At 46.2% G+C, this 27,532-nt stretch overlaps 1 protein-coding gene across 5 annotated transcripts in view; it reads right to left on the bottom strand.

Moving 5' to 3' along the window:
• Positions 1–27,532, bottom strand: part of Fyn (FYN proto-oncogene, Src family tyrosine kinase) — a 194,215-nt gene that overhangs the window by 50,111 nt on the left and 116,572 nt on the right. For 4 of the 5 annotated variants that reach the window (XM_027402157.2, XM_027402155.2, XM_027402152.1 and 1 more), the window contains one exon: positions 560–817. In XM_027402157.2, coding sequence (XP_027257958.1) covers positions 560–806 — 247 coding nt within the window. In that variant the 5' untranslated portion in view covers positions 807–817. Of the gene's footprint in view, positions 1–559; positions 818–1,051; positions 1,140–27,532 lie in introns of all 5 variants that reach the window. The other variant, XM_027402156.2, reaches the window with a different exon arrangement.

Here is a 27,532-nt window from a genome sequence, read left to right as displayed (position 1 = left end):
GCTTGAGGTACGTCCTAGAGCCAGTCCTGAGGCCTTTGGTGCAGAAGACCTGGGAGCGTTCAGGTAGCCTTGCTAGGCATTCAGGGTGGCCTGGGATGGGAACACTTGGCTTACAGGGCCAAGGAGGACACTGCAGTGCACTGACCCATGCAGCATTCTCAGAGCAGTAACAAGAGGCCTCTTGTACCCCCAAAGCCAGGCATTTTGATCTTGGATATTCAACTTGGGACTTTTATTTTGAATGGTAGGTGATGGTTAAAGATGACTGAAATGTCTCTGTTAAAACCGTAGTCATAGTGAGTTAACTGCAGCATAGCCAAAGGGCCTGCCCCATGGCTCAGTGGGTAAAGGAACTTGATGCCTGGGCCTGACCATCCAAGTTTCGTCCCTGGACTCTGTGGTGAGAGGAGAGAACCTACCCCTGAGAGTTGACCTCTGACCTCCACACACTTGTTGTGGCACACCTCCACCCACCCCAGCCACACACACAACAGCAGCTTAGAAAGTGATGTATCCCCAGCCAGCTGTACCTCGGCTCTCCTGACTGCCAGCGGCTTACCTGTCCCTCCCCTCGTCCGCAGGGTCCCAGTGTGAGAGGAAGAGTTCACTCCCCCAAAGACGGTGAGTCCCTGGCCCCCAGCTGCATGGAAGTTGTTGTAGTTTGGGATGGAGGTCACGCCGAAGCTGGGGTAGTGCTGAGGGGTGGGGTCTGTGCCATAGCGGTACCCGGAGCTCTGGTTCAGGCTGCCGTCCCTCTCCTCTGTCAGTTTCGCTGCTTCTTTATCCTTACATTGCACACAGCCCATTATCCAAATTCCTGGCGGGAAGAGAAGAGAGGCACATGACGTGCGTGCGTGCTTCCTGGCCGCTCCGCTAGGGAAGAGGGGAGATTCATCAGGCCGACACAAGCAGTGGCAAGGCTCTAGTGCCGGGAGGCATCTCGGTTATGTGAACTGGACACACTGCCCCTCACGTACTCTGCATGATGGCATGATCAGGGAACGATGCTTACGAGGTACAGCTTCCCTAGAAACCCCACATCATCACATACCTGCCCAAGGACAGCCCGTCAGCTCTTGGTTCTTTTCTTTAGTCACCCCAAAATGTGATGTATGAGCAATATCGTGCTAGAGCACAACCTTTCAACACAGCAAAGGGAATCTAAAAAGGACGCCAGGTGAGCTGGAAAAGCCAGGACGCAGCCTGAAACTACTTACCAGATGTCCCCCACTTGTGGGCACTTATTCTTTAGTCACAAATGATGACCAGTACTGAAACTATGAAGTAGTTACCAAATGGAAAATAAAACTGGGCAGAACCAAAGAGGCTGTCATGACAGACTCCAGAAACAAGCATTCAATGCTGCTAATTAGCATTTCAAATTTCTATTAAGTGTTTGACATTCTTAAAATCATTTTAGAAGAGCATTACTATGTTCCAGAGGTAGTGGAGGATGAAAACATCAGGCAACTGTCACTCCATTCTCCTCGAATTTCCTCCCCGGGGCTCCTCATCTGGGTAAACCTGCAAAGACCCAGCTGCTATCTGAACCTGAGAGGCATCACCATGGCTCCTCCAATTTTACCTCACTCTTCCTGATTCAGCTCTGACCTTCCTGCTTGGGGATGTGGCCTTGAGCACACCCGCCCTTTCTCCTGGACATGTGATGAGTCCATCATGTCCACTTAAGACAGCGCTTCTTTTGAGAAAGCTTCTCAGAACCCCCTTTCTTTTCTTTATTCATGTGTATAAGTGCTCTGTAGCACATATGCCTGCAGGCCACAAGAGGGCATCAGATCCCACTACAGATGGTTGTGAGTCACCATGTGGTTGCTGGGAACTGAACTCAGGACCTCTGGAAGAGCAGCCAGTGCTCTTACCCTCTGAGCCATCTCTCCAGCCCCCTGCAGTGGCTTTATTAAGAGCCTCCTGGCTTCTATGCTATCCATCAGCTTGGGACCTGCCCACTTGTCCCTCTATCCTGTGGACTAAAGTCCATTTCCTCACAGATATATCGCCAATGCCCAGAACATAGTAGCTACTAAGCAACAACTGCATGAGTGGAAATTCTGTACCTTGTTGTATTTCTCTATTTTTCTTATCTCTGTACTAAATCCAGCCTTTCTTCCAGTGACTTCCATCATATGTCCTGCTTTTTCTTCTGTCTTTCCTTCTCCCTCTCCCCGGCTCTCTCTTTGAGTCAGGGTCTCATTATGTAGCCCCAGCTGTCTTGGAACTCACTATGTAGACCAGGGTGGAACTCACAGAAATCTGCCTGCCTCTGCCTGCTGAGTACTGTGATGAAAGACATGTGCCACCACACCCAGCCCCTGTCCTGAATTTTCTAACATCCTGGCATGTATGTGAGAAGTGAAGATAACTCAGAAACATAAGGGATGGCAACAAATGTCACCACTTTGGACTGTCTCTGCCAAAATTCTGAAAAGAAGCTTTTGGGACCAAAGAGTCAAGTAAGAAAAATGTGACATTATGTCTAATAACATCCTCACTGGAGAGGGCAGGGCTGGCACAGGACAGGAAGAGATCTGAGACCATGAAGGGCAACTCATACCAATGTAGGAGCTGTCACAGGGGTGAGGAGATGGCCTGGGGAAGTTCCCAAGCACCGAATTCTCCTAGACCCAGGGCACGGAAGTGCATCAGACACTCCAAAAGCTTCCCCATTCTACACTTCAGCACACACTTACTGAGTTGACTACACGTTCTTGAGAATGGGAATGTTTATCAGGCAGCCGCCCACTACTTGAGCTGAGATCACCAAATCTGGAACCCATTTCCTCATAAATCATTCGAGATTAATTTACAGCATACTGTGTCCAAGATGCTCTCTAACTTACGGTCAGTGAGTGATTTTAACAAGTTTCCAAGAGGAAATGTGCACTATCTCCAAGGCATGATTGCGAGGGCATTTCATCACTACTGCTGATGTTGCCCCATCTGACTGATCAATATCTTGCTCACTTTGCATTAATTCTTCCATGGTAGGAAGTTGCTCTGAGCATTGGCAAGGGCCAGGCAGAAAATACCTGCTCCAAGTGCTTCTTTTCTTGGGGGTCTCACTGACTTGCTTAAGTAGTGGATGTGAGCCTAGACTCACAGGGTCACAGTCACATCTGCCACCCTGTCCACCAAGAGACATGGCAGGCAATGTCTAGAGATGCCTTCAGTTGCCAAAACTCAGGGAGAGGGGTACTTGTGCATCTAGTGGGGTTATGCTGGGGTTGCTGCCAAACATCTTGCACAGAACAGCCTCTTGCAACAAGCGATTTCCTGCTCCAATGTTACTGGCAATACCCTGGAGAAAACCTAAAACCAACAAGAACTTTCATTCCAAACCATCTTTCTAATGCAACAAGGCAACCCCCGTTAGAAAGAACCATTGCAGAAAACAGGACATCATATCCCACCAAACAAAGGAAAGACAACTTCAGAAGAAGTCCCTAAAAAGAGTCCTGCAATGCAATACATGGCTAATTTTACTAGTTTTATTAACAGTAGAGGGAAAGGCATAATTCCTTGAATCTCTTGAAGTCAGGGATTGGAGGCTGGTCCTTTGCTTCAAAGGGGTGTGTGTCTCAAGTGCCTGGAATGGAGCTGTGCACATAGCAGCAAGCCACAGATACCAAGTGAATAAATGAAAACCATCAAGATTATTCCAGAGAAAACAACCTTCTGTGGAATGTGTATACTGCATGCATTTGACATTCTGAGTTAACTAATGCTTCTGCACAGGTCTTGCTTGCTCTTTTCTGTTAGTGACTGACAGATATAAAGAATCAGAAGTACAGACAGATATAGCAACATGAAAACAACAGAAATAATGCAGGCTCCAAACACTAAGAGTTATTCACAGTTATTCACACAGTGAGTGAGGGCTTGTGGCCTTCTTGCCCCCAATTGGGTTGGGCAGTATAACCATTTCTTGATGAAGAGTTGGAAGACACTATACGGACTGCATTGAGTGTCGCCAGGCTCCTTGCCATAAGGCAAACATCTGGACATTTGAGCTCACATAAGAATATCCCTATTCAGTTTTGTGCTGTGGTTTTTATGTCCACCAACATGGATTATACTTACCATCCCACTTGCTTTTGATTTGTGGGTTACTGCAAAACACTGTCAGTGCCACTCTGAAAACACTGGGGTCCTGGAGTTGTGACAAGCAAGGCACCACATCATGTGCCATGGCTCTAGTCCATGTGTCTGTCGTGTCTAGGAGAGCTGGCTGAGGAACATTTTGACCAGCCCAATCCTGAGTGAATGGTCAAGATGTCCTGCTTTTCAATCAGTTTGAAAGTGGAAGGGCCCTGTTTCTATTGCACACATAACAGAAAGATGCAGTTTACTAAAATTTATGTATTTTTGTAGATCTTTTCAAATGTTCAAGCAGCATTACACAACTGGGGAAGAGTTGCCAGATGCAAGTGAAGCACAGCCACACCCTGCTGCCATGAGCATAGCACTTTATACTGTAATGTCATGGCGTGGCCTCAACTTCTTCACATAGTTTTGTGACTGAAAGTGACCTACAGTATGGGGGGCAGGTCTCAATGACTGTAGGTATACTGTATCTGACCGAAGGTGGGTATGGGTGAGAACACACTCAGATGCCAGTCTGAAAACACACATGAACACACTCAAAGCTTCTATTTCCTCAGCTTTCAACCTAATTGCAATGCTCATGATCAAGTGTCAGGGTATATAAGGAGACTTCAGGTACATGCTGAGCTGGGTACCAAAAGCCTGGATGAGAACATAGGCAATGCTGGAAAATCCCTTTCTCTGTGACACACTCTAGGGAAAGCCAGTGAGTAGCTGTCATGCCAGTGGAGTAGGTTGTTACCCTGGAGCCAACTTAGGAGGGTGTAGGGAAGTGACACCCCTAACGCTTAGCTCCCCATCCCTAGCCCCCTGCCACTCCCAGCCCCAAACCTCCACTCTGAGAGCTGAGAGAGAAGCCCTGGCCTTGGGGAGGAACAGGTGAAGTCTGGTCAGCTAGTACTCTGACATGATGGTTCAGCCTGGAGACATCCCATCAACTTGGGTAACCCCTTTCCTGGGCAAATCCTGTGATGGAGGCTAAGAGCAAGGATGGGAACTGGACCAACTACACATGCACAACGAGAATTCAGAGCAGGGTTGAGGTCAACTGCAGCTTCACATACTTTGCCAGGGGCAAAGGCAGACAGCTTACTGAACAAACACCCCTCTTAATGAGGAACAATGGCATGAGGAAGCAGGTAGGAGGAGGCGGAGCACAGCAAAAATGAGGTGAACTTGGAATAGGAGGTTCATGGCAGATGGCTTTTGATGCTTGTAGAATCACAAACACCCACAGGACTGACCTCAGGTATTTTACTACATTCTCAATAGAGACAGCGAATCCCATGAGAAGGCAGGCCAGCTGACTGAGTTCTCCCCACAGAACTTCTAGAGCAGGATTCAGACAGCTGAACAGCATGCTGGGAGCAGTGGGTGTTGGGTTACAGAACCTGCCATCCAAGTTTCCTGGTTCACTAGTGCCTTTCAATTCTGTGCAATGGGGCACAGGGACAGATGACTGACAGCATATGGGTGAGGGCACAAAGTCCCGTCTTTTGGGTACAGCCAGAGAGGTCCTAGGAACTGGGAGGCTGGAGAAAAAGCAGGACCATTTTGGTGCCTCTTGGTTACATAAGCACTCCCGGAGGTCCCAAGGCAGAGAAAAGATCCAGCTGGGTTTGTATTGTGCAACTCTGAGCTCTTGGGGGCAGAACCATGTAGACTTGGTGCCGGGTCCACATAGCCTCAGCACAGCAGAGGGCTCTGCCCACTTGGAAAAGTCTACTTGCTGCCAGCTGGACAGATGAAATGAGAGAAGGTTGTGCTGTGGTAGGCAGAATTCTGAGCTACCTCCCAAGATTCCTGCCCCCAAAGAACACCCCCTGAACAACCCCTGGGGTGTGTGAATGAGACAGTCGCTGCTGTGACAGGCTGTATGACTTGGCAGAGCCAATTTTAAAAAAGACATTACTCCAGATGAGGGGACCTCATTGAGTAAACCCTGGAAGACAGTGGCTCTCCCTGGACACGCAGAGCTGCAGTGTGAGAAGCATTAGGCATGAGGATCTTCTCAACGGCAGTTCTTAACACAGGGCCAGACTTGTGGGGATCTCCAGGGCTGAGGGGTGCTCAGAGCTGGTGGAAGCCGGGGACTAGGATGTCGGTCCCACAACCGAAGCAACTGAGCTTGATGAAGAGCCTGCATGAGATTCCTCCCTAGCATGGTCTCAGGATGACAGACAGCTCTGCTGAACAGAGACCCCAGTCATGCTATGTGCCAGCTTATGGCCCACAGAATGATGAGCTGATGAACGATGCTGTCTGAAGCTTATAGAGGAGATAAATGCATTATTTGTGGGATGGGGCACTGTAGAGATGAAGGCTCTGAGAGTTTTGGCAGCCAGAGCCTACATAAATAAGTGTTCACTGTAGGCCGGGCACTGCACTGTGCAATGGAAAATACTCCCACCAAATTCTCCTAACTCCCCCCACATGAGAACTGTCATTTTCCTGCTCTTCACAAGGGAGGAAGAGAAAGCCTGAGGAATGTGTCCACAGCTGAACTCAGGGTGGGGATGAGCAGTGAAACCGGTAACTGGAGTCCCTGTCTAGCACTCAGAACCTCTGTAACAAAGTTGCATCCTGTACCTTGGAGCCCTGGCAAGTCCACACAAAGGTGTGGTGGCAGGTGTGGAGGGGAAAGCCATAGGAAGGACCCTTGCTGACACCACCTCCAGGGGCAGAGAGAGCAGAGTCCCTGTTTTAGGTATGGTGCTCTGTCTCCCATCCATCCACATTCCACACTATGAAAAGTGGATTCTGTGAAGGTGCCGGGACCACAGTATGTAGAGTGAGTCACCTCTTCCTTGGTATGGTTTGGCGTCTTAATGACTGTTTGAGCTAACAACACCAAAGCAGCCCTCAATTTCCCGATCTTTCCTAGTTGTGGCAAGGGTATTTATACATAACATGAAGGAGGCAACATTGGTTTCCTTGGTGTAAAAATGACCTGTCCTATTGCCTTTAAGGCATTTACTGGCAAATTACCTCATAAACTTTTGAAATGTTCACATAGTCTAGCCCCTCCCAATCAGACACAAAATAAATATCTACTTGAGGTAGATTCCTGTGAAGGAGGCCCCCACCAAACACACACTCTAAAATACAGTTCCTTTGGTGTGAAGGCCATGCAGCTGTGGCATGTGCACAATGCAGACACTAGCCACATGCAGCAAACTGGACCTGCTACACTTACATCAAAGCGCTATCCACTTCAGAAACACTGAGAGTCGGACTACTGGATCACCCGTGTCTGACTGATGCAAAGGCTGCAGGGGAGGAGGGCAGATATTGTCCCACCCTGCATGACAAGGGGCTAAAAGAGTCATTCACAAGACACCACAGCATATTATGAAAGGGCCACACCCCTGGCACTTGGGATCTTCTGTGACTTCCCATCTCTGGTATTGCTTGTTCAGATAAGCCCCAGGCCAAGACACTGCAATGTCTGTTGCTCCTGTATAACTTCCCAACTCACGGGACCCTGGAGCTTTGAAAGCGTGTAGTGAACGAGAGAGCGAAGTGTGAGACCCTGAGGGTGAGCACCAACACCACTGTCAGCTGGCCAGGTGCTGGATGGGGTCCCAAACCTAACCAGCCAAATGATGCTTTAACACCAAACCATGGAAGGGCTCCAGAAAGAGGGAGAGATGCTTCTTGTGCCCAGTTTGCTTTAGATCTCTGAGTTGACAGGACTGTGAAGCTGATGATACAAATAAGGGTGTTTTAACCTTGTCTATATGAAAGAATTGAGGTGGGGGCAGGGTACCCCACCTTCCCCAGTTCTTCCAGACCACAGAACAATTCCTTTGGTTAATACTTTTACATATTACTTTGTGATGTACTTAAACAAACATAAAATCTGCCTCCTTAAAGTGTGGCACAGTGGGTTCTTTTTTTTTTGCATTTTTTTCTTTTTATTATTATTAATTCAAGTTAGGGAACAGGCTTGTTTCACATGTAATTCCCCTCTCCCTCCCCTCACCCCCATTCCTTCTCCCCCACTGGCACAGTGGGTTCTTAAGGAGTTCACGGAGGCACCACCACTGCCATCTGAGTCCAGAACATTTTCTTCAGCCCTACCCCTGTGCAATAAAGTGGTCCCTTGCCCATCCCTACCTTCCTGACAACCCGAAACTACTACAGCTTTCTACAGATTTGCCTATGCTAGATATTTTGTATGGAATTAATCACACAATACATGACCTTGGTGACCTTCTCTTTTTCACTAGGCATAATGCTTTCAGGATTCATTCACAATGTAGTATGTATTAAAGTATCATCCCTTTATCACTAAAAACGTGACACTGTATGGCTATATCACACAGTGCTCATCCATTTAGCAATTATGGACATCTTAGCTACTTCCTCTTTTGAATAACTCTGTTATGAACACTTATGTACAAGTTTATTTTATATATATGCATAGCATATATTTATGTATATATAAATAAAATAATATAAATATATGCTATGCATATATATAAATGGATTTATGACAAACCAATCAGGTGGGAAATGGGGGAAAAACCATTGGCCACTCACCCACCCACCCACATACACACACACACCCTCTGAAACGTAAGGAAAAGTACCATTTTCCACAGTCATCAGAGAAATAGATTACTGAAAAAACGTCTTTCTAAACTCACAGATTAATAGTCTACCCAATAGTGACTGACAGTTCCTTGAAATGAGTACATTCTTGCACTGCTGTGGAGATTGGGAATTAATACAGAAAATTTTGATAGGGCCTTAAAATCAGGCTTGCCTTTTGGCCCGTAAGTCTGTGCCAGTATACTTCATGAAATGCTGCTATGATTTGGGAGATTGGAAACACACAGTGTTTGATGAGAGGGTGGTGAGTATATAAGGTATGTTCATGAGAATGTTAAGCAGAGAGGAAACCAGAAATGATCAGGACTGTAAAGCCAGTGCACTGTGCCGAAGAGGCACCGTGACATTCCAGCTATGAAATGGATGCCTGGAAAGTCTTTGGGGTAGGGGGAGCAGGCTAAAAATCACTGCAGGTGGCAGTGCCACGGCCAATGTGCTTTATTAGTTTCTGATTTTATTTCTCAGATTGTCTACAGTGAGACTGTGCCATGAGAACGCATCATTTTGAAAATGAGACTATTTTATTCTTTCATAGGAAATATCCCTTCTGTTTCACTTCCTGGCTGAATTTGTACATAAGTCGAACCTAATGAAGTATAAAACTGGAGAGGGAAGGGTACAGCTAATTCAAAGCACATTAAGAGGCACTAGCAACTTCTGGAAGGCACAAGAGCTAACCAGTCAAGAACGTGTTCCCTAGCCCTCAGCGGGAAGTGGGGGCTGTGCAGAGAGCAGGTGGTGAGAACACAGAGGCACACACAGCTGCAGAAGCCTTGGTGAGGCAGGTCAAGCAATGCCATTTAAAGTCAAGCTTGAGGACTCTGTGAGTAACACGGGCAGACCTGGGCAGACAAGGTCAGGACCAAGAGTCGGGGGACGGAAGCAGCCTTGGCTCTGAATCCTATGCCCTTGGGGAACCCACCCAACTAGGAAGGACTGTTCTCAAGCAGGCAGCTCCTGGAACTGAGAGCTTTGGATGAGGGGCTGAGCTGTGTTGAGCTGTGCACTGGTCAGCCCTCAGAAGAAGAGGACCACCAACCAGCACAAGGCTCTCTGGCTGCTGGCTGCTGGCTGCTGCTGGAGGCAGGGGATTTGTCTGTATTGTTGTTTTCACCCTTTCCTGCTGGCACAGTCAGCTTTGACTTTTGAGCCATGATTCCTTGAATCCTGGTAGAGTGCACCACAGTGAGCACCCTGACTTCTGCAACTTGACACTCTTCTGAAACACTAAGGGTCCACAAGGGACATCGCTTCTCACTGTTGATGTCCAGCCAAATGTGTTTCCACCTTCTCTGCCCATGCTCTGTGGAAACAACCACAGGAAAACAAAAACAAAACCATGACTTCTTTTTACAAGCCAGCAAGGGAAACAGGAAAGCCAGTGTCCCATCCGGGTCTCAGTGGCAAAGCCTGGCTCTCTGGCCTCATCTGTTTTAGGAACAGTTGTAGCAGGACTGGCTGAGGGCCAGGGGTCAGAGTGTCACCTGGCATAGACACAAGCAAACACATTAGCACAAAGCGGATGTCTCAACAGGCATCTTCAACCTTCTCTTGTTGGGAGGAGAATTAAGAGTCCAGGAGGTTCTCTCTCAGGCAGAACAAAAACCTGCTCAGCAGATCCTTCCAGGTGCCATGGAGGTTCCTCTCCAGAAGGTTATGCATGAGCCTTAGCCTTCCAGAAAACAGTGGATTCTTTTTCTTCTCTTTAATTCAATAGCTCAAGTCAAGATCTTAAAGAAGCAGATGGAAGGTGGGTGAGACGGTTCAGTGAGTAAAGACGTCTGCTGTGAAGCTCACGGATCAGAGTTTGATTTCTGCTGGAGGGAAAGAACTGACTGCTCCCCAGTTGTCTGACTCCGCATGCGTGCCATGGCTTGCGTGGAACATTTTCCCGTGCACACACTTATCAGGCAGGGGGTGTGGTTTCCACATCGCCCCTTTGCTCTGAAGCCTGGTTATGGAAACAAAGGGCCGGCAGACGCCATCTGCACTGTAAGTGTGGGACTGAGATAGGCCTCTCTTCTGAAGTATGACATGGAGGAAGCCCTGTGTCTCTCAGCCACTCAGACTGCATATTGGCACTTTCTTCAAGCTGCAAGACACACAGCAGCACAGCAGTGACAGTCTCTGCAGCCTGGCAGTGATGTGGAATTTCAAAGCTTTGAGGCAGCTACTTTGGTGTGCATGCTGATAAACCAGGCAATCAGAAAATACACTGCTCGGATTCCTGAATTCCCATGCCTGCTACAGAGGCCTAAGAGCAAACGGCAGCCACAAAGAAGCAGAGAGGTGGACTCTAGCCTCCTCCCATCTCTTCATGGTGCAGAGTGTGTGAGGAAAGTAGGCTTGTCTCTGCTTTCCTGGAGTTTCCTCCCTGCTGAGGAGCCTAAGAGGTCTGCACTGATTGCCTAGTGCTTTGCTGGAGACTCAGGGGGAATTAAAGGAGGGAGGTAAGAGCATGGAGCTACCTGCAGGCAGCCCTTAGAAAACAGTCTGCAGTGACAAACTGGCTCCTCTCTGAGGAAAGAACTGATGTTACCATGGCTAACCCACTAGTGACATGCTTGAAGCCTGACAGAAATCCCCTCAGTTAAACAAATGTTTAAATGAATTAAAAAAGAAAGAACAAATGTTTTAGGAGCTACCACACACTTGTATACACTATTAATTGATTAAAACTGCAAGGTAAGGGAATCCAGCAGTGATTTTACTTGACATGTGTATTATTATTAATATTTTTGATATTACTATTATTATCATCAGTGTTGTCTTACAGAATAATTTGGAGTCTGGGAATTCTGGTATCAGATAGGGTTGTTCAAGACCTGAAAGAATACAATTTTGGGCAAGCATGGTATCATACATCTTGAATCCCAGCACTCCAAAGGCAGAGGCAGGTGAACCTGTGTGAATTCTGAGGCCAATATGGTCTACACAGCAAGTTCTAGGACAGCCAGAGCTACATAATAGAGAAACCCTGTCTTAAACAAAAGACAAAAAGACAAAAATTAAAAAAAAATATCCCTCAAAGAATAGTTTTGACAATCTCTGGTAACAAGTGAGTCGCAGAAGAGGCTCGGAGGAGAGAAGGTACAGCAGGCTGTCCAGTGTCTCACCATACAGCCACTTGCTCACCCCACAGTGGCGTTTCAGGTAGGCCTATGGCCATACAACTGAAGGCCAAACTTTCAGACTGTCTTCTATCTGGCTGTTGCCGCGTCCCTTCTCTAGTGGACTGATTGTAAGTGGCTGTGATGAACTCAGGTTCTTTATCTTTTAGGTGTCTTTTGGGTGCCTTCTCCCTTCCTTTATACCTCCCGTGGAACAGAAGGTGTATGTGGTGCTGGCAAATCAGGCTGAACAGACAGAAGATGCCAACTCTTTAAAGAATGGCTCATGATCAAGACAGCAAGAACCTTGGACGGCCTTACTCACCCTAAATCACTAGCTCTAACCTTCAGGTGAGGGAAGCATGAACATCTGTCACGTGTGAGTCCTTGTATTTAAGAGGGGGTGGATAGGGAGTATGGATGGGATAAGATATTTATAACAGGCAGCCTGCATTTAGACATAAGGGAATAAAGAGGAAGTGAATATTAACATATGGAACTCAAGCCCAGATGTGTTGGGCACATACGCGTCCCTCCACCGCTGGCCTCCGAGCTCCTTTGAGAATAACAGTGAATTATTACATCATCTCAGAGGACAAAGCTTCTTTCACTTTAAATAGAGTCTCCTTTAGTCCTCAGAGCAACCACACCCAGGATTTCAGGTAAGGAGCATTGGGCTCACAGAACTGAAGCAAGCACTTGCCTGCATTACCTAGTGTGTAAGACTTGGATCTGAGTCTACACTACTGTGGTCACATGCTCTACACAAGACACTTCACTGTCTCTCAAGTGCATGCTCTGCATTTAGACATTTCCTAGGGATAGGTGTGTTGCTCTCCAAGTGTCTACGACATCTTAGCTTCTTATTATCAGGCCTTTGCTTTAGGGAAGGATGGAAGCAGTGGCATTAGCCAGTATAAAGTTGAGTGACCGTGTGGCCTGGAGTACATCATTTTGACACCCTGGAGCTGAGTTCCTCACTGATGAGCTTGCTAGGGTTTGTGTTTATGTTGACACTCCTAAAGAAGCCAGAGCCTCTCTTCACAGATTCAAGCAGAAGCATGGAACACACAGGCCTGTACAACACAGCTATGTCCCTAAGCTGAACCTCTGGGTCATGAGGACTCATGCAGTGCCATGGCTGATGGGTCTACTCTGGCTGTAAGTGCTCATGCTCCCTGCTGAGCTCACTGCCTCTGCAGCTGAAGGAATTCTTTCTAACTGCAGTTTCAGAAGACCTCATGGGCCCATGTTCCTTGTGGTTTGGCTCAGTGGCTCCTGCACCTACCTCTTCCCTGTCCCGGGGAGGCTCTGTGGTCATATGGTCTACTGGTTGTTTTGTTTCTTTTTGGAGACAGGGTTTCTCTGTGTAGCTTTGGAGCCTATCCTGGCACTCGCTCTGGAGACCAGGCTGGCCTCGAACTCACAGAGATCTGCCTGCCTCTGCCTCTCAAGTACTGGGATTAAAGGCATGGGCCACCAACGCCCGGCTGGTCTACTGGTTCTTGAGAGGTTGCTACCTACAGCTGCTCTCCTGAGCTCAGATGAAGAAGCAAGAAAGAAAACAGTATCAAGAATAAAGGAAATTCCTCCATGCCATCCCACAAACAAAAGATACCCAGAAATCACCATAGTAACAAATCACCAGTTCTCTGGGGCTTCACTTCTCTTGTGCTTTGTCCTTCTGCCCATATCCTTGTAACTGTATTTCACTGCTCTCGGCCTTTATTCAGCAAACACTTTTTGATCCCCTTTCTGTGTGACAGGCACTGTGCAGGTGAGCATGGTCTCTGCCCTCAAGGAGCATTCAAAATCTCAAGAGGGAGACACAAGCACATGGATGGCCTCAAACTCAGAGAGTAAGGGGTGCCATTGGAAGCAAGGGACAACACACTGGAGAGCATACAAATGACACAATGCTCTCAAGGAGCTGTAAAGTGGCCCTATGGCTGGTTTAATTTTTTGTTTTTATTTAAAGAGCATGCAGACATGTGCCATGCCAGCCTCACTGGGTTTCTCTGCTCGAGAGAAGCTTAGAGTTAAACGGAACTGAAGCAGGCAATGTGAAAGTGGAGAAGCAGCAGAAGTAAGATCGTATGTGTTGATCTACCATGCGCCTGTAGCTTTACTCTTAGCAACACATAGATTACTCCCTTTGATCTATCAATAGTCTCATGAGCTGAATATTGGCAGTGCCACTATTATACACCAATGGCACCGCTATTTTACAGATGGGGAAGTCAGTGGGACGAGGTCAAGTGACCTGTGTTAGGCTTCACAGCTAGTGTAAACCGGATTTTAAACAAGACTTGGCCGAATCTAAGACCTACCCTCATAGCCATGGGCTAATAAGCCAAAGCATTTGTACATTGCCCAGCTGATGGTTATCCAGGACTTTGTGGGAGGTAAAGTGGGTCATGACAGACACATAATGAAACTGGGGAGAGAAGAGCGCAGAGGAGCCAGTCAAGAGGCCAAGAGTGGGAGGATTGTGTGTAGGCGGCCGACAGAGATTCAACTAAGTGAGATATGACTTCCTAAGCTGGACAAATGACTCCATCCATTCTAGCCACCCATCTATGCATAATCCATACCTCATAAATCACTCAATGACAGCAAAGCGGTAGCTTCGGCTGTATGTGAGAATGAAGATCTGAAACCATGGATGCCTGCAGGAGTGACTTACTATGTGCTTATGTAAGTTCCATTACTGGAGATCCCACACTAAAAGAGCCCCGTGATCGTTTGAGGCTGTTACAAGTGGGGGCTGGACGCTTGTTGTGCAGCTGTGTAGGTGGCAGCTTAAACCCAGTGACGACGGATAATAGCAGATACATATCTGCAATGCAGGGCATCAGAAAGAGATACCAGCACCCACTACAAATGAATGTACCAGCTGGTATTCAGCAGCAGATTGGTATCTAGGGTTAGAAGTCTAAGGCCCACCACCCTCCTCTATCTGCATAGACTGCTCTGTCAGGTCAAACAGGAACATCATTACCACAGTACAAAAGAGGCAGCCACTTGTCAGCTCTGCATGGAATACGCAGTTCAGTTTTCAGCTACAACAGGCAGCTGTGCTCACACACAGGGTCAGTGTGGTCAAAGGATGGGGACTTGGCTCTCCCACTAGCAAGAGTCATCACATGGTGGCTCAGGGAAGCAGTGCTTTGTCTCAGCAGAAAACAAACTGGTCTGCTCTTGGGAACATGTCTCACAAGACTCCAGGTGACAGTGACCGGAGTGTGGCTTTGTGTTCTGCTCCAGTTCTGGCTCAGTGTCACTCAGACAGATAGAGCAAACAGTAATGGTGCATACTTGGAACAAGTCAGGCAACAGTTTTGTAATACTTCTCTCTGACTGATGATAGACTATCAGATCAGGTGGTTAAAAATGGCCCCGAACAATAGCCTCGTTCTTGGTGTCTCCTATTCCCCAGGCTTGTCTTTTACACGGATGTCAGTCCCCAGATGTACACCTCATTTCTCTCAAGATGTAAATTTTCTCCACAGGGTCTACTCTAAAACAACAATGTTGCTAAAAACAGTGACTCTTTACAACTCTTGAGACAGACAGGTATTGCCACGCCCTGCTTCCTCTGGCTTCTTCATTTTTTTCTTACTTTGCCAGAATACTGCAACTGTTTCTGTGGCATGCTTACTGGTTACCTGCCTTCTGTTCTTCCTTTGCTATTTTTTTGTGCTTCAAACATTTGACTTTTTAAGCTAAAACAGCAGCCTCAAATTTCTCCTCTTTGTTTTGATAGTTTCTCCTGGACAGAGCAGATGCATACGATTTTATCTTCTCTTTGTAGTACTAGAGTCTTTGGCTTTCCTGTCAAAGCCAGGAGACAGAGCTATCACCTGTTTTCCTTTCTTTCTCAATTAAAGACTCATTATAAATAACAAGCACACATACATAAATCCCACCTGATTTTTCAACCTAAACTCTTGACATCTCACCTGACTCTTAGCCTAAGCAAAACACCACACCTGCCACAAACTATCATCCATCATTTCAGTGCTGTTAATTCCAATCTAAAGAGGTCATGGTATTGGCAGGGTTTCAGTCTGCCAGTAAAAAGTGCTTGTGAATTTGTGGAATAAGGAAATTCTGGTACAGCACTGGCTGCGTGTAAACTATCACAGCTCTGGAAAAGCAACTTCACATCTATGGAAAATGAAGTTGACCTTTTCAACAGACACTCTATTCCTAGGCACAGACCTGGAGGAAACATGGCTAATGAAGCAGGGAATGTGTGCGCTAGCTAGGATAAGGCCTAGGAATGTGAGGAGCAGTCCTTTTCCATGGCCCAAGGGTGTAGACCCCAGAAAGCTCACTGAAATAGAGTTAAGGAGCTGAACAGTACTTCCCTGTAGGCTGTTGGTCCAGGCCAGAGGCTGCTCTTCCTTCCCTGTGTCTGGCTGCTGGGAAGGCTTAGCTTGGTGATCTGATTGATACTCAAGCCCCACACAAGGGGGAGAAGAGGTGGGGCCCAATGTGGGCCCATCATCAAACAGGCCTGAAGTGTCCACGGAGGTGGGTACCCTTCAGCAAACACTTCCCAATGTCCATATGAAGTCACATTATGGCACATGTCAAAGCAAGAGTAATTTCCTCTTTCTGCCTCCACTGCTTTGCCTCTTTTTGCTCAGGTTATGTGACAGCGGCTCCTTATCACCCTCACTCCCATCCATTTTTCCTGCTAAAAACAGCCTCCATCTCTAAGAGAACAAGTGGGGAGGCCCATGGGTCGGCCAGAGAGACCCCTTATTAGGTCCATCCCCAAGATTCTATTTTGGAACTGAAATATCCTCAGTGCAAGGAGCTGATCACCATGGGGTTATTGTTCTTTTTAGATATTTAAAAATTTTAATTTTTTAGATATTTAAAAATATCTCCAAGGTGTCAAAAAGCTGTAGGAGTTCCACTGGACACCTGGAACCTGTCCTGTCACCCAGCACCAGTAACATGTGTAGGGTGGAGATGGTTTGTTCAAATTAACAAAGAGCAGATTCTGGCAAGATGCCTATGTGGGGGAGACGCCGGGGTCTGGTCAGAGGAAACCCAGGTGAGGAGATGATGGAAATGCAAATGGAGTCTGGTCTGGTTTCAGGGAGGGCACACAGTGCATTTCCACACACCCAGTCCCTGTCCCACAGCCTGCCAGCCCTCTCCTCCCACATGGGGAGCTGTGTGATGACAGCCCGCCCAGCCTGTATTTCCAAGAGGCACCGCCTGACACTTCATTATTTGAAGCTGCAGGTCCGAGAGGGATGTGAGTGATATTTCCACTCCACTCCTGCAGTTTCAAGACACAGTCACTTCCACGCATCCCTTTACATTCCCCCAGGTTTTCGGGAGGCAGAAGGCCATGACTGAGAGAAAGGTCTCCAGCTTAGGTATGTGGGAAAAGCATCACTGGCCGCCTCACTGTAAAGTGTGGATCATGGCAACGCCAAGGCTCCACAATTAACAAGCAGGTAGAGGCAACTGCTACCTGACTAGCTTTTCATGTGAAAGCAAAGGAATGAATGGGCCACGTGGCACAGGCATGTCTATACCCCCCTAGTTGGGACGCTGAGGCAGGGGAACACAAACAAGTGCATGGCTTGCCTGAGCTACAGAGATTGAGCTCAAGTCCAGCTGGACAACTTGGTGAGAGCATGTTTCAAAAACCATGCAAATCCAAAAGGAAACGAGCTGAAGACAGAGTCACTGGTAGAGGCTTGTCTAGCATGTGATGAGGCCCTCAGGCTAGAGGAGCAACTTTAGTGGTTCAAATTAAGACATCTAGAGCATTATCTAGTTACACAGAGAGTAGATGCTTTGTAGACATGTGAATGTGAGGACAGTCAGGCTGGAGCCCAAGTGTTTTCCTGTTGGCTGAGTGAACCTGTGTCCCAATGAACCTAGAGCCTTCCTGGTCACCTGGAGATAGGCAGACATCTATCTAGACATCTATTACAGATAGCCAGTCATCTACTAAATCTCACGGAATGAGTTAATTAAGTTGACAAAAACATGGGTTGTTGTGATTAAAAAAAAAAAAAACTAGAAAAGAAATTAAGAAGGAGGTTATTGTATTTCTGCCTAACACATCTGATCTCATTTCACCAAAGAACCTATTCTTTTACAAAAGGAATTACTATCATGAGACTACTGTCCCACGTGGATACCTCTGCCCCCTTAAAACAGCATCCCTGTGTGTAGCCCAGGCTGGCCTGGAATCTTTGGCAATTTTGCCTCTGCTTCTAACCTCTGAGACCACAGACATGAGCCACCACATCTGGTTAAGACTCATTCTGTTGTTTTTCTAAGACTAAGTGTAGCACTTGGTGGCCTTGAACTTGTGGCAGTTTTCTTGCCTCTGCCTCCGCAGCACTGGGATTACAGGTGTGTACCACTGAGCCAGGCTGATACATTTCCGATGTATTTTTAGGGAGGTAGTGCTGGAGTATTGCTTATCTTTCAATATGAAAAATCTCATTTGCATTGTATCATCAAAGAGCCAGTTTCAAAGTCCACCAAAAAGAAGGTGTCCGGAAATGATCAAAAGAATAGCCCATGGTGAGCAATGCCTTGGGGAACTGTGAGAGAGGCTCTAGGAAAAAAGGGCCTTTTACCTCAGGGTTAGGGTTCCTAGACACGATTTCATGCCTCCTGTGACAAACATTTATTCAATTCATGAGACATGTTTGTTCTTGCTGGATGTCAGATCACAGCTATAGAACCCAATCTGGTCAGTGTGTCCTGAATCTGGATCTGGCCTTCTGTCTTGCTTTCATGCTTTCTCAGATACAATCTATAGTATGTGCCAGGCAACTGAGTTTAAATTGGCCTTCACTGAGGAAGTTCTGGGAAAGGGCTGCCCTGTTAATATTTACTATGTGCTTATTGACATTTATTTACATGTTTTTCTGAACCATACAATCTCCCTTGGTTCACTGCTTTCTTTGTTATAGCTGTGTACAAAAGTGCACTGGACTTGAAGTCAGGTTGTCTACAGCATCAGCCTGGAGTCCTCCCCATTCTTTTAGGACCTCAGATCCTAGGTCCAGCAGACACGATCTGCACAGGTTGGCTGAAAAGTCAACAGAAGGTACTAAGATGAGTGACATTTCTGTATGAAATAAGATGATTTTACCTAAGTATCAGTGTTCAAAAGACCTTCCAGAAGCTCCTTTCTGATGACTGACAGTGGAGAAGAATAAATGGATCTAGGGATGGAGGGTTACATCTGTCCCCACTCTTCTTAAAGCCATGAACAGCATTCTGTGAACCCTAGCATGTTGCACAGAGTCCTTGCGGCCTGGGATGGTGTTCAGTAAGCAACTCCAGAGGAATCAGGACTGTGTGGGTTTACAGCAGACCCCTCTGAACTCTTCAGGGATGGATTCTGTAGCTCCTTGAAGGGCCCTCACCTCTCCTCTCCCCAATGCAAGGCACGTCCGCCTCTAACCTGACCTCTTTATCTTTTGGAAGAGGCTCACTGACTCCACAGACCAGTTGTGCTATAGAACCCAATCAGTCCCTCATTTCTGTGGACAGGCCACCATCTCAGTCATTCAAACAAGATAGCTCGGCTCTCTTCACCTATGCTAACATAGAGGTACCACAAGGAGCCAGATTACACCAAACTATCCAGAGGGGTGTGGCTCTGAAACTCTGTGTTCAGTGTCTGGACTGTGGCTTCTTCTGCAGCACAAGTTCTTGCTAACCATCAACCTACAGAACTTTGTGCCAGGGATCTGTTCGCTGTACACAGGCTCTACAGTTACTGAAGAAAAGGGAAAGGAACAGAGGAAAAACCTCAGTTCATTTATAAGTCAACAGAAGTGATGGCTCTGGTTGTGTGTTGTGACTGACTGGCTATGAGAACCTATGTATTCAAGGTTGTGTTAAGATGATACAAGCTCTGTGCCTGAGAGGTTTGTGCAATGTTCCCAAGACATGGCTTCTATGTTTTTTTTTTTCCAATTATGTGCTGAAAAACATCTAAAAGGCTGCTGGCTTCTGGATGGAAACCAAGAACTAAACAGGGGTAATATAGAGAAGGGAATCAAAATAGAGAAAGATCTAGTTGGACACTCTTTTTGAATCTGGCTAATTTCTTATCTTGTTAAAACAGCTCCAACTGCTGGGCAGGGGTGGTGCACACCTTTAATTCTAGCACTCAGGAGACAGAGGCAGGCAGCTTTCAGATAGTTCAAGGCCAGCCTGGTCTACAAAGTGAGTGCCAGGATAACTAGGACTATTTATTACACAGAGAAACCCTGCCACAAACAAACAAAAATCCAAACAACAACAACAACAAACCAACCAAACAAACAAACAAAGAACAGCTCCAACTACATACAACTTTCAGTCCTCAAGTTTTTCTGGGAATTGAACAATCTGTTTAGAATAGTAGTTGGGGGGAGGGCAGTGGGTAGTTAGTTGGTCACTGTTGGGGCAAAAGGATTAGGCTAGTGACACACTCAAGTTCAAAAGGACCACATGGATATCCTACCCAGAACAAGTGAGCTAGACCAGGGAACACATGTTGCATGGCCACCATGAAGCCAATGAAGAGAAAGGCAGGTAAGACAACAGTCCCAAAATACACCTGGTAGTGACAAACATGTATCGAGGGTCTACTACATTGTACATCTGTGTTCAACATTTACTTGAGAATGAAGAATGGACATACACGATGACAAGATGTAACTAACAACCAAGGTAATGGTACTAGGAATGAGAGAAGCAAAGCAAAACAAACAACAAATGATTCAAACCCAGAAACAAATAATCACTTCCTGGGTCTCCAGAGAAGGTTTTGCTTGGCTCACTCTGGGCTCAGCCTTGGGAAAAATCATCAGCTAAAGGTGTTAAGATACTGGAAAATGGCCAGGAAAACAATTACAGATGAAATGAACTGCCAGAGTCACGAAAACATCTCCAAATGCATGCTATTCTTGGCCCAAGGCTTCCCCTGTTAGACATTATCCTAAGAACAAAAATGTGTATAAAGATTTGATAACACCCACTTCAGTGTGATCCAAGATAATGAAAAATTGGACATGATCTAGGCACTCACCCACAGGAGATTAACAAAATATATCAAACAGATTCCTATGCAGCTACTAAAATGGCCACGCAGCAGAATGGTAGGGTATCATGCTATGGCTAAGGGAAATAAATACACAAGTTACAAAACTGCAGTGAACTTGGCATATTCTCCTCCTTGCCCTCTAACCCATCCATCATCTATGTAACCATCAGGAGACAGTTTTAAACTTACTTTCAGCCCCTCAGCACCTTGAACTATTTCTAGTCCAGAGCACTCGGTGGATGGATGCTGTATTAGGGTGTGAGATGATATGTATGCGATTAGTAAGTAGATATACCTTCACAGAAAAGGGAGGGCAGGAGGCACATGCCTGTAGTCCCACCCAGGTCCAAAGACATAAGAACCCCTGGGGCTCTCTGGCCAGCGAATGTACCTGTATCAGAGGGCTAGAAATATAGTTCAGTGACAACACCTGCCTAGCATGTGTGAGAGGTCCCGGGGTTCAATTCCCAGTAAAACATATACACATACACACATACACACAGAGGGAGGGAGGGAGGGAGGGAGGCAGGCAGGCAGGCAGGCAGAACTTCCTTGGGCACACATACAAATGTGAATGCATGTCCCTCTACATACACACATAAAGGGAGGGGTGCAGCAAGGAAACAGTATAGAACATACTGAAATTCTGGATATTTCTAAGATTCTTCTTTTTCTTTATATTTATTTTCTTCAACCATACTTAAAAGATTTATGTTTATTTATGTGTGTATGTGTGTATGTTTGTGTGTCTGCCATGTGTGTGCAGGTGCCTTCAGAGGCCAGGAGAGGGCATTAGATCCCCTGGAGTGGAAATGATAAGTGGTTATGAGCTGTCTGATTTGGGTGTTGGGAATTCAACTTGGGTCCTCTGCAAGAGCAGCAAATGCTCTTAACAAATGAGCCATCTCTCCAGTTCCCATTAATGCTTTTTTTTGTTTTTTTTTGAGGTAACACAAATTAAGATTTTCCCTCATTTATTTTTTTTAGTGTACTAATGCTAAGAACACGGTATCACAGCTAGCCTGAGACTAGACAGCATAAACATAGAATATCTTAGGAGCTGTTTGGTTTCATGCCCTTCCTCTTTCAGAGGGAAGGTGAAGCTCAGCACAGGAGAGGAGAGGGGAGAAGGGAGGGGAGGGGAGAGGTTTCTGTAACCGAACAAGCAAGGAACTCATGCAGTGGGATTTCCGATACACTAGTGGTTCTCAGACTTCATGCTGGAGTGACAGTTGCCTGGAAAACCTGTGAAAACACATGGTGTGGGCCCAGTTGTAACTTCTGACTCAGGAGTAGGTATGAGGAGGGACCTGAGAGCTACATTCTAACACAGGTGCTGGAGGAGGCAGTTGCTATTAGCTGAGGCTACACTTTGAACCCACTGGGCTGTGTCACACTGCCCCTCAAGGCTTCCTTCAATATTTCTGACTCTAACTATAGAAAGGGTACTGATTTAAACCACAGCTCAAGCCAAAGAATTCATAGGAATTCTGCCCTCTCCCAGAAGTTCCTACTGAAGGCAGGAAGGGGAACAGGAAGGCCTACATTACTCCACATACTGTACCTTGATGATCCTCATTTCATGTCTCTGTAAACTTTTCTACTACAAACCAATAAAACAATCTGTACTCAGGGAGATTAGGAAACTCAGAGGAGATAATGGGATTAGTTCAAAGCTACATGACCCTCAAGTCCAGCTCTTTCTCCAACTTTCATATTGAAATATGTCACCAGTGGCATTTAGAGTGTTTAATTAATGCCCCCAATGTAGAAACAAACATTCCCAAGAAATTTTAGTATAATGTCTGTGGTAGTTTGAATAAAAGTGGTCTCACATAGGCCCATGGGGAGTGGAACTACTAGGAGGTGTGGCCTTGTTGGAGTAGATGCGATATTGTCGGAAGCAGTGTGTCACTATAGGGAGGGGTTTGAGGTCAAAGAAGCTCAAGCCTGTGTCACCCTGTCTTCCTGCTGCCTGTAGATATAGATGCAGAACTCTCAGCTACCTCTCTAGCATCATGTCTGCCTGTGTGTCACCATGATGACAATGAATTAAACCTCTGAACTGTAATCTAGGCCCACTTAAATGTTTTCCTTTGTAAGAGTTGCTGTGGTCATGGTATCTCTTCACAGCAATAAAACCCCAACAAAGACAATGTTATACAGGCTGGATATGTTGGCACATGCCTGTAATCTCAGTTGGGGGAGAGGCAGAGGGAAGACTGCATTGTAAGAGTGTGGGTGCTGCTTCGGCAATGTAAGAATAAAAACCATTTTCCCTCGGTAACTTGCATCCCAACATAAAGATGATCTGAGTGGATCCCTGGCTTTTCACAGCCAGTCTTCTGTGCAGCAAGTGGTGGGAGGCAGACTTTATCATGGATGTCAGCCTGTGGCACAGGAGGGAATCACAGATAACCTGTGGGGGAATATGACTGCCCCCGCTCTAGGGAAAACCTGAATTGAAAGGCCAAAGCCAAGTGCAAAGATGACACTGAAGTGCCGGGGAATGGCTCACTTGGTAACAGACCCATAGCATTGAGGATCGGAGCTCAGAACCCAGCACCCACAGAAGAGCCAAACCCAGTGGTGTGCAGTCTGAGAGTCTAGAGCTGAAGAAACAGAGGAAGGAAGATCCCTGAGCTCACTGAGTAGTCAGTCATTCTAGTGTTTGATGAGTTCCATTGATACCTTGTCTCAAAAAACAACAACAACAAAACAAACAAACAAAAAACAAGGGGGAACCCAGAGGAAGGATCTGAGTCTATCTCTGTCTACCATATACATGTGGGCATACATACATCCATACTGACATATCTGTGCACACAGCATGAACCCTTGTGCGCACACACACATGCATGTGCCCACATACACGTTAGGAACACATAATTTTCTAACAGGCAAAAAAGTAAACCAGAAATAAGTTTCTGCTTTTTCACTCACTAAGGAGACAAGAGGTCTAGGCAACAAAGTCTCCTTACCTACAAACAACCACAGAATCAATGTGTTACAATTTGCCCTACACCGTAATAGTCAGACATGACCTCAAGTTTGACAAAGTCCTGAGATCATAAAGAGACATGCCAGTACTGTCTACAATTACACTGGAGACCAAGGTTAAATATCAGTGGGTTATTTGAGGAACAACAAAGCAATAATGTGGTTTTCTGAACCAGTCTCTCTGCATTTCTTTCTTCCCTGTGTGACTTTCCTTCACATGTGTTATTCTAGATTTCTGAAACAGCTGCATGGATAGGTTTAAAGGGACACTTTCTGAGTGATTCCGGCTATGCCATCAGAGGAATGAGGGCTTCATATGGAATAGCTCACAGCTCCTGTGATCAGTTTCCAGTGCCTTCTGCAAAGGGCCTTTGTGTCTCCTTCCCTGGATATGTTTCCTAACTGTTACAGTTTGCCCAGAAAGACAGCAGAGGGAACTCTTAAAGGAAGGGAAAGGGAAAGAAGGAACACGGCAGAGTGAGTGGAAAATGGAGAGCACCCCTGAGATGGGTCCCTGAAAACTATGAAAAGGAGACTCCCATGGCTGGTTTGCAGACACAACTGTAAATATATCCAGGGTGTTGACTGCCTGTGGTCTCCTGTGCACATCGAGTTCATGTGGTAGGCGAAATCTAGTCCCTTACTGCTTGGGGTGCTCTCACTCCCAGGATGACATGTATTGTTTTATTTATTATAGAAAAATGGGTGCCCATGAGCTCTTGGAATTAAACCCACCTCTCCAATCAGCTCTGCACTGACTGTCTAATGTAGACTCCAGGCTGGACTGTTTAACACAAAGCAGGACCAAGTCCTCTGCTTCTGGCCCGGTTCCTTCTGAGATGCTGGAGAAGAGACCACTTGGCCTCCCCAGAGGCATGGTGCTGTTGTAGCTGAAAACACAGCTTTGGCAGCCAGGAAACCTACTGTTAATCATTTGCTTTTACATTTTACACTGACCTAGCAGAAATAACTGTCTTGTTCTACCAGCCTCAACTTTGGGGACAACTCTATGTGATTTAGTGCCCATGTCTGTGTCCTTGGGGAGTTTACGAAAAGATGTTCTCTGACCACTATGCGAACTGTTACCTATTCCATAAGTTCAAATACATTTTCAAAGTGATGGCCACTCTGCTTCTCCAGAATCCAGGGCCCTTAGCCCGGGTGGTTTATGCAGAAGACGAAAGAATAGCTACTTGGCAGAAGACACTCTTTGGGCCTCAGGGAAGCACTCTGCTGGAGAGATCTGTTTTCCTTGGAGTTCGGAAGTGCTTTTTCAGCAACTATTTGATCTTTCCTGGGAACTCACTCTTTTCGTCACTTTCCCAGGCTGGTGGGAACATATGGGCTCCTGGCATGCCCTCAGTGACATCACTAACCTGATGTGGAAGCTGGAGAACCACGCGGCTTTTACCTCCTCACAGTGTTCTCATTTTCATAGGGACAAATGACACAAATTGGCATGTGAGCAAGATGCTGAGGAAAATGCAGGAAGGTAATGTATCTTCAGCGATGGCTGTAATACAGCCCTCCTCTCCCCTCCCCTCCCCCCATACTGTTAGTGGTTATGTTTCTGCTTTCTTCTTAGAACTGGGTAGGGATTTCCTCATGCTTAGAGGGCAAGGTAGAAAGCACAGGCCAGGCAGAGTGTTGGAAATAGAGAACCAACCAAATCCTGCAAGGTATGTCTAACTCCTACTTGATACTGCTGCATGCTTACACGCGAACACACACATAAAATGTAGAAAATATAAATAAATCATTTGGGGAATGAACAGACATGGTCCTTTATAGAGTTCCAGAGATTTCTGTTTCCCTCACACTTCTTACGAGGCATCCGTTTCTCATACAATTCTCGGAAAGCCTCCTGTCAACAGGAAACACTGTTTCTCACATATGAGAAGTATCTTGAAGTATCTCATACATGAAGAGAATTTCCACTAATCTGGGGAAGTTGAACAAGGCATGTGGAATTCCATCTTCCTTTCATTTGTTAGTTCCAACCCCCCCACCCCGTCTTCATTGTGCTCACTCTTCATCTTCTAGCTTCAGTTTTTCTCCCTTCTTCTCTTCTCCCTTGCATCCTCTTCCAAATTCAGGTATAATTTAAATACAGGTTTCCAGTTCAGTTGGCTAACAAAGTGAACAGGATATACCTGTGTAACACTCCTCCATCAGTATGGAACACTGCACTATCTCTAGAAAGATCTACTTAGTAGCCAACCCCATTCCAGCCAAAGGCTTCCATTCCACCACAGATTAGTTTTTCTCTGGTCCAGGTTTTTATGGAACTATAACCATACAGTGTGTGTTCTTTGTGTCTATTTACTTTATTCAGCACATTCCTGACATAGTTTATTATTCCTGAGTACTGTGGTAATTGCCATTGCTTTATTCATTACAGTAACTTGTTGCTTAGGGCTATTCTATAATATGAATCCACTATTGTTTGGCAGGTTTTTAATATCCCTCTCTCTCTCTCTCTCTCTCTCATAAATTAGGCATGTAGCCACCAAGTCACAGCAAAGCAAAGAGAAAAGGCAATGGTATATGCGAGTTCCGGTTGACTGTTCTCTATATTAAACATCATCTTCCAAATCTTTTAATGGCCATGGAGGCTAACAGTTAAGTCAATCAGGACAAACACAAGGGACAACAAACCCCCTTTGTCTTAGTGCTCTAAATTTGGATCACAGGAACAGACAGGAAATGGTCCTTGAAAGAAGCCAACTCACTGAGAATTTGGGTAACTGGGATCAGACAAATAATTTAGGCAACTAAAACACAAAAGATTAAAATGTGTGGCTGGGAAGACAGCTTAGTGATTAAGAATATTTGTTGCTCTTCCAGAAGAGCCAGGTTCAGCTCCCAGCGCCCACGTGGCAGATCATAACCACTGTAACTCTGTTCCAGAGCACCAGAGCACCTTATACTCTCCTCTGACCTCCACAGGCACCAGGCATGCACACGGTGCGGACATACACACAGGCAGAACACCTGTATACATAAAATGAAAATTTCCAACAGTGCCCACAAAGGCTTTTGCGGGGGTCTGAGATCCCTTCCCTACTGTCAGCCTTTCTTATGCTGTGGGAAGTGGACGAAGACAGTCCAGCCGAGAAAGGAAACGACTAAAATGTACTAAAGAACATGTAGGTTTCCTTTAGAAGAACCACACTCATGCCACTAACCACTTGATAATTTCATGTATGTTCAATCAAGAGATATACATGGAGTCTCAAGAAAGCCCATGAACTCCAGCCAAAAGGGGCTCATGGAAGAGCACAGTCAGAGGGCAGACTCAGAGGAAGGCAGCAGCTGCCACAGAAAAGTCTTAATCTAAAGAAACTTTCTTTACGCTGTTGGAAAGCAGCACACAGATGATCCCCAGAGACACCCTGAAGCTCACTGACTTCTGCAGCACAGCCAGAATTCACCATGAAAGCTAGATACGGATGTGTCCTGATGACTTGGAATGTTTTATTTGGGTCAGCTCATGCCTCTGCCACTGCCTAGTGCTTGTCCTGTAAAATGAGTGGTCACATTGACTGCAACAGGCCCACCACCCTCCGGAACAGCGCCATGCTAAAGA

The sequence above is a fragment of the Cricetulus griseus genome, chromosome 2 (assembly GCF_003668045.3).
Source record: "Cricetulus griseus strain 17A/GY chromosome 2, alternate assembly CriGri-PICRH-1.0, whole genome shotgun sequence".
Taxonomy (NCBI): Eukaryota; Metazoa; Chordata; class Mammalia; order Rodentia; family Cricetidae; genus Cricetulus; species Cricetulus griseus.
Note: the sequence above shows the minus strand (reverse complement) of the source record. Positions and strands in the feature narration are given on the sequence as shown.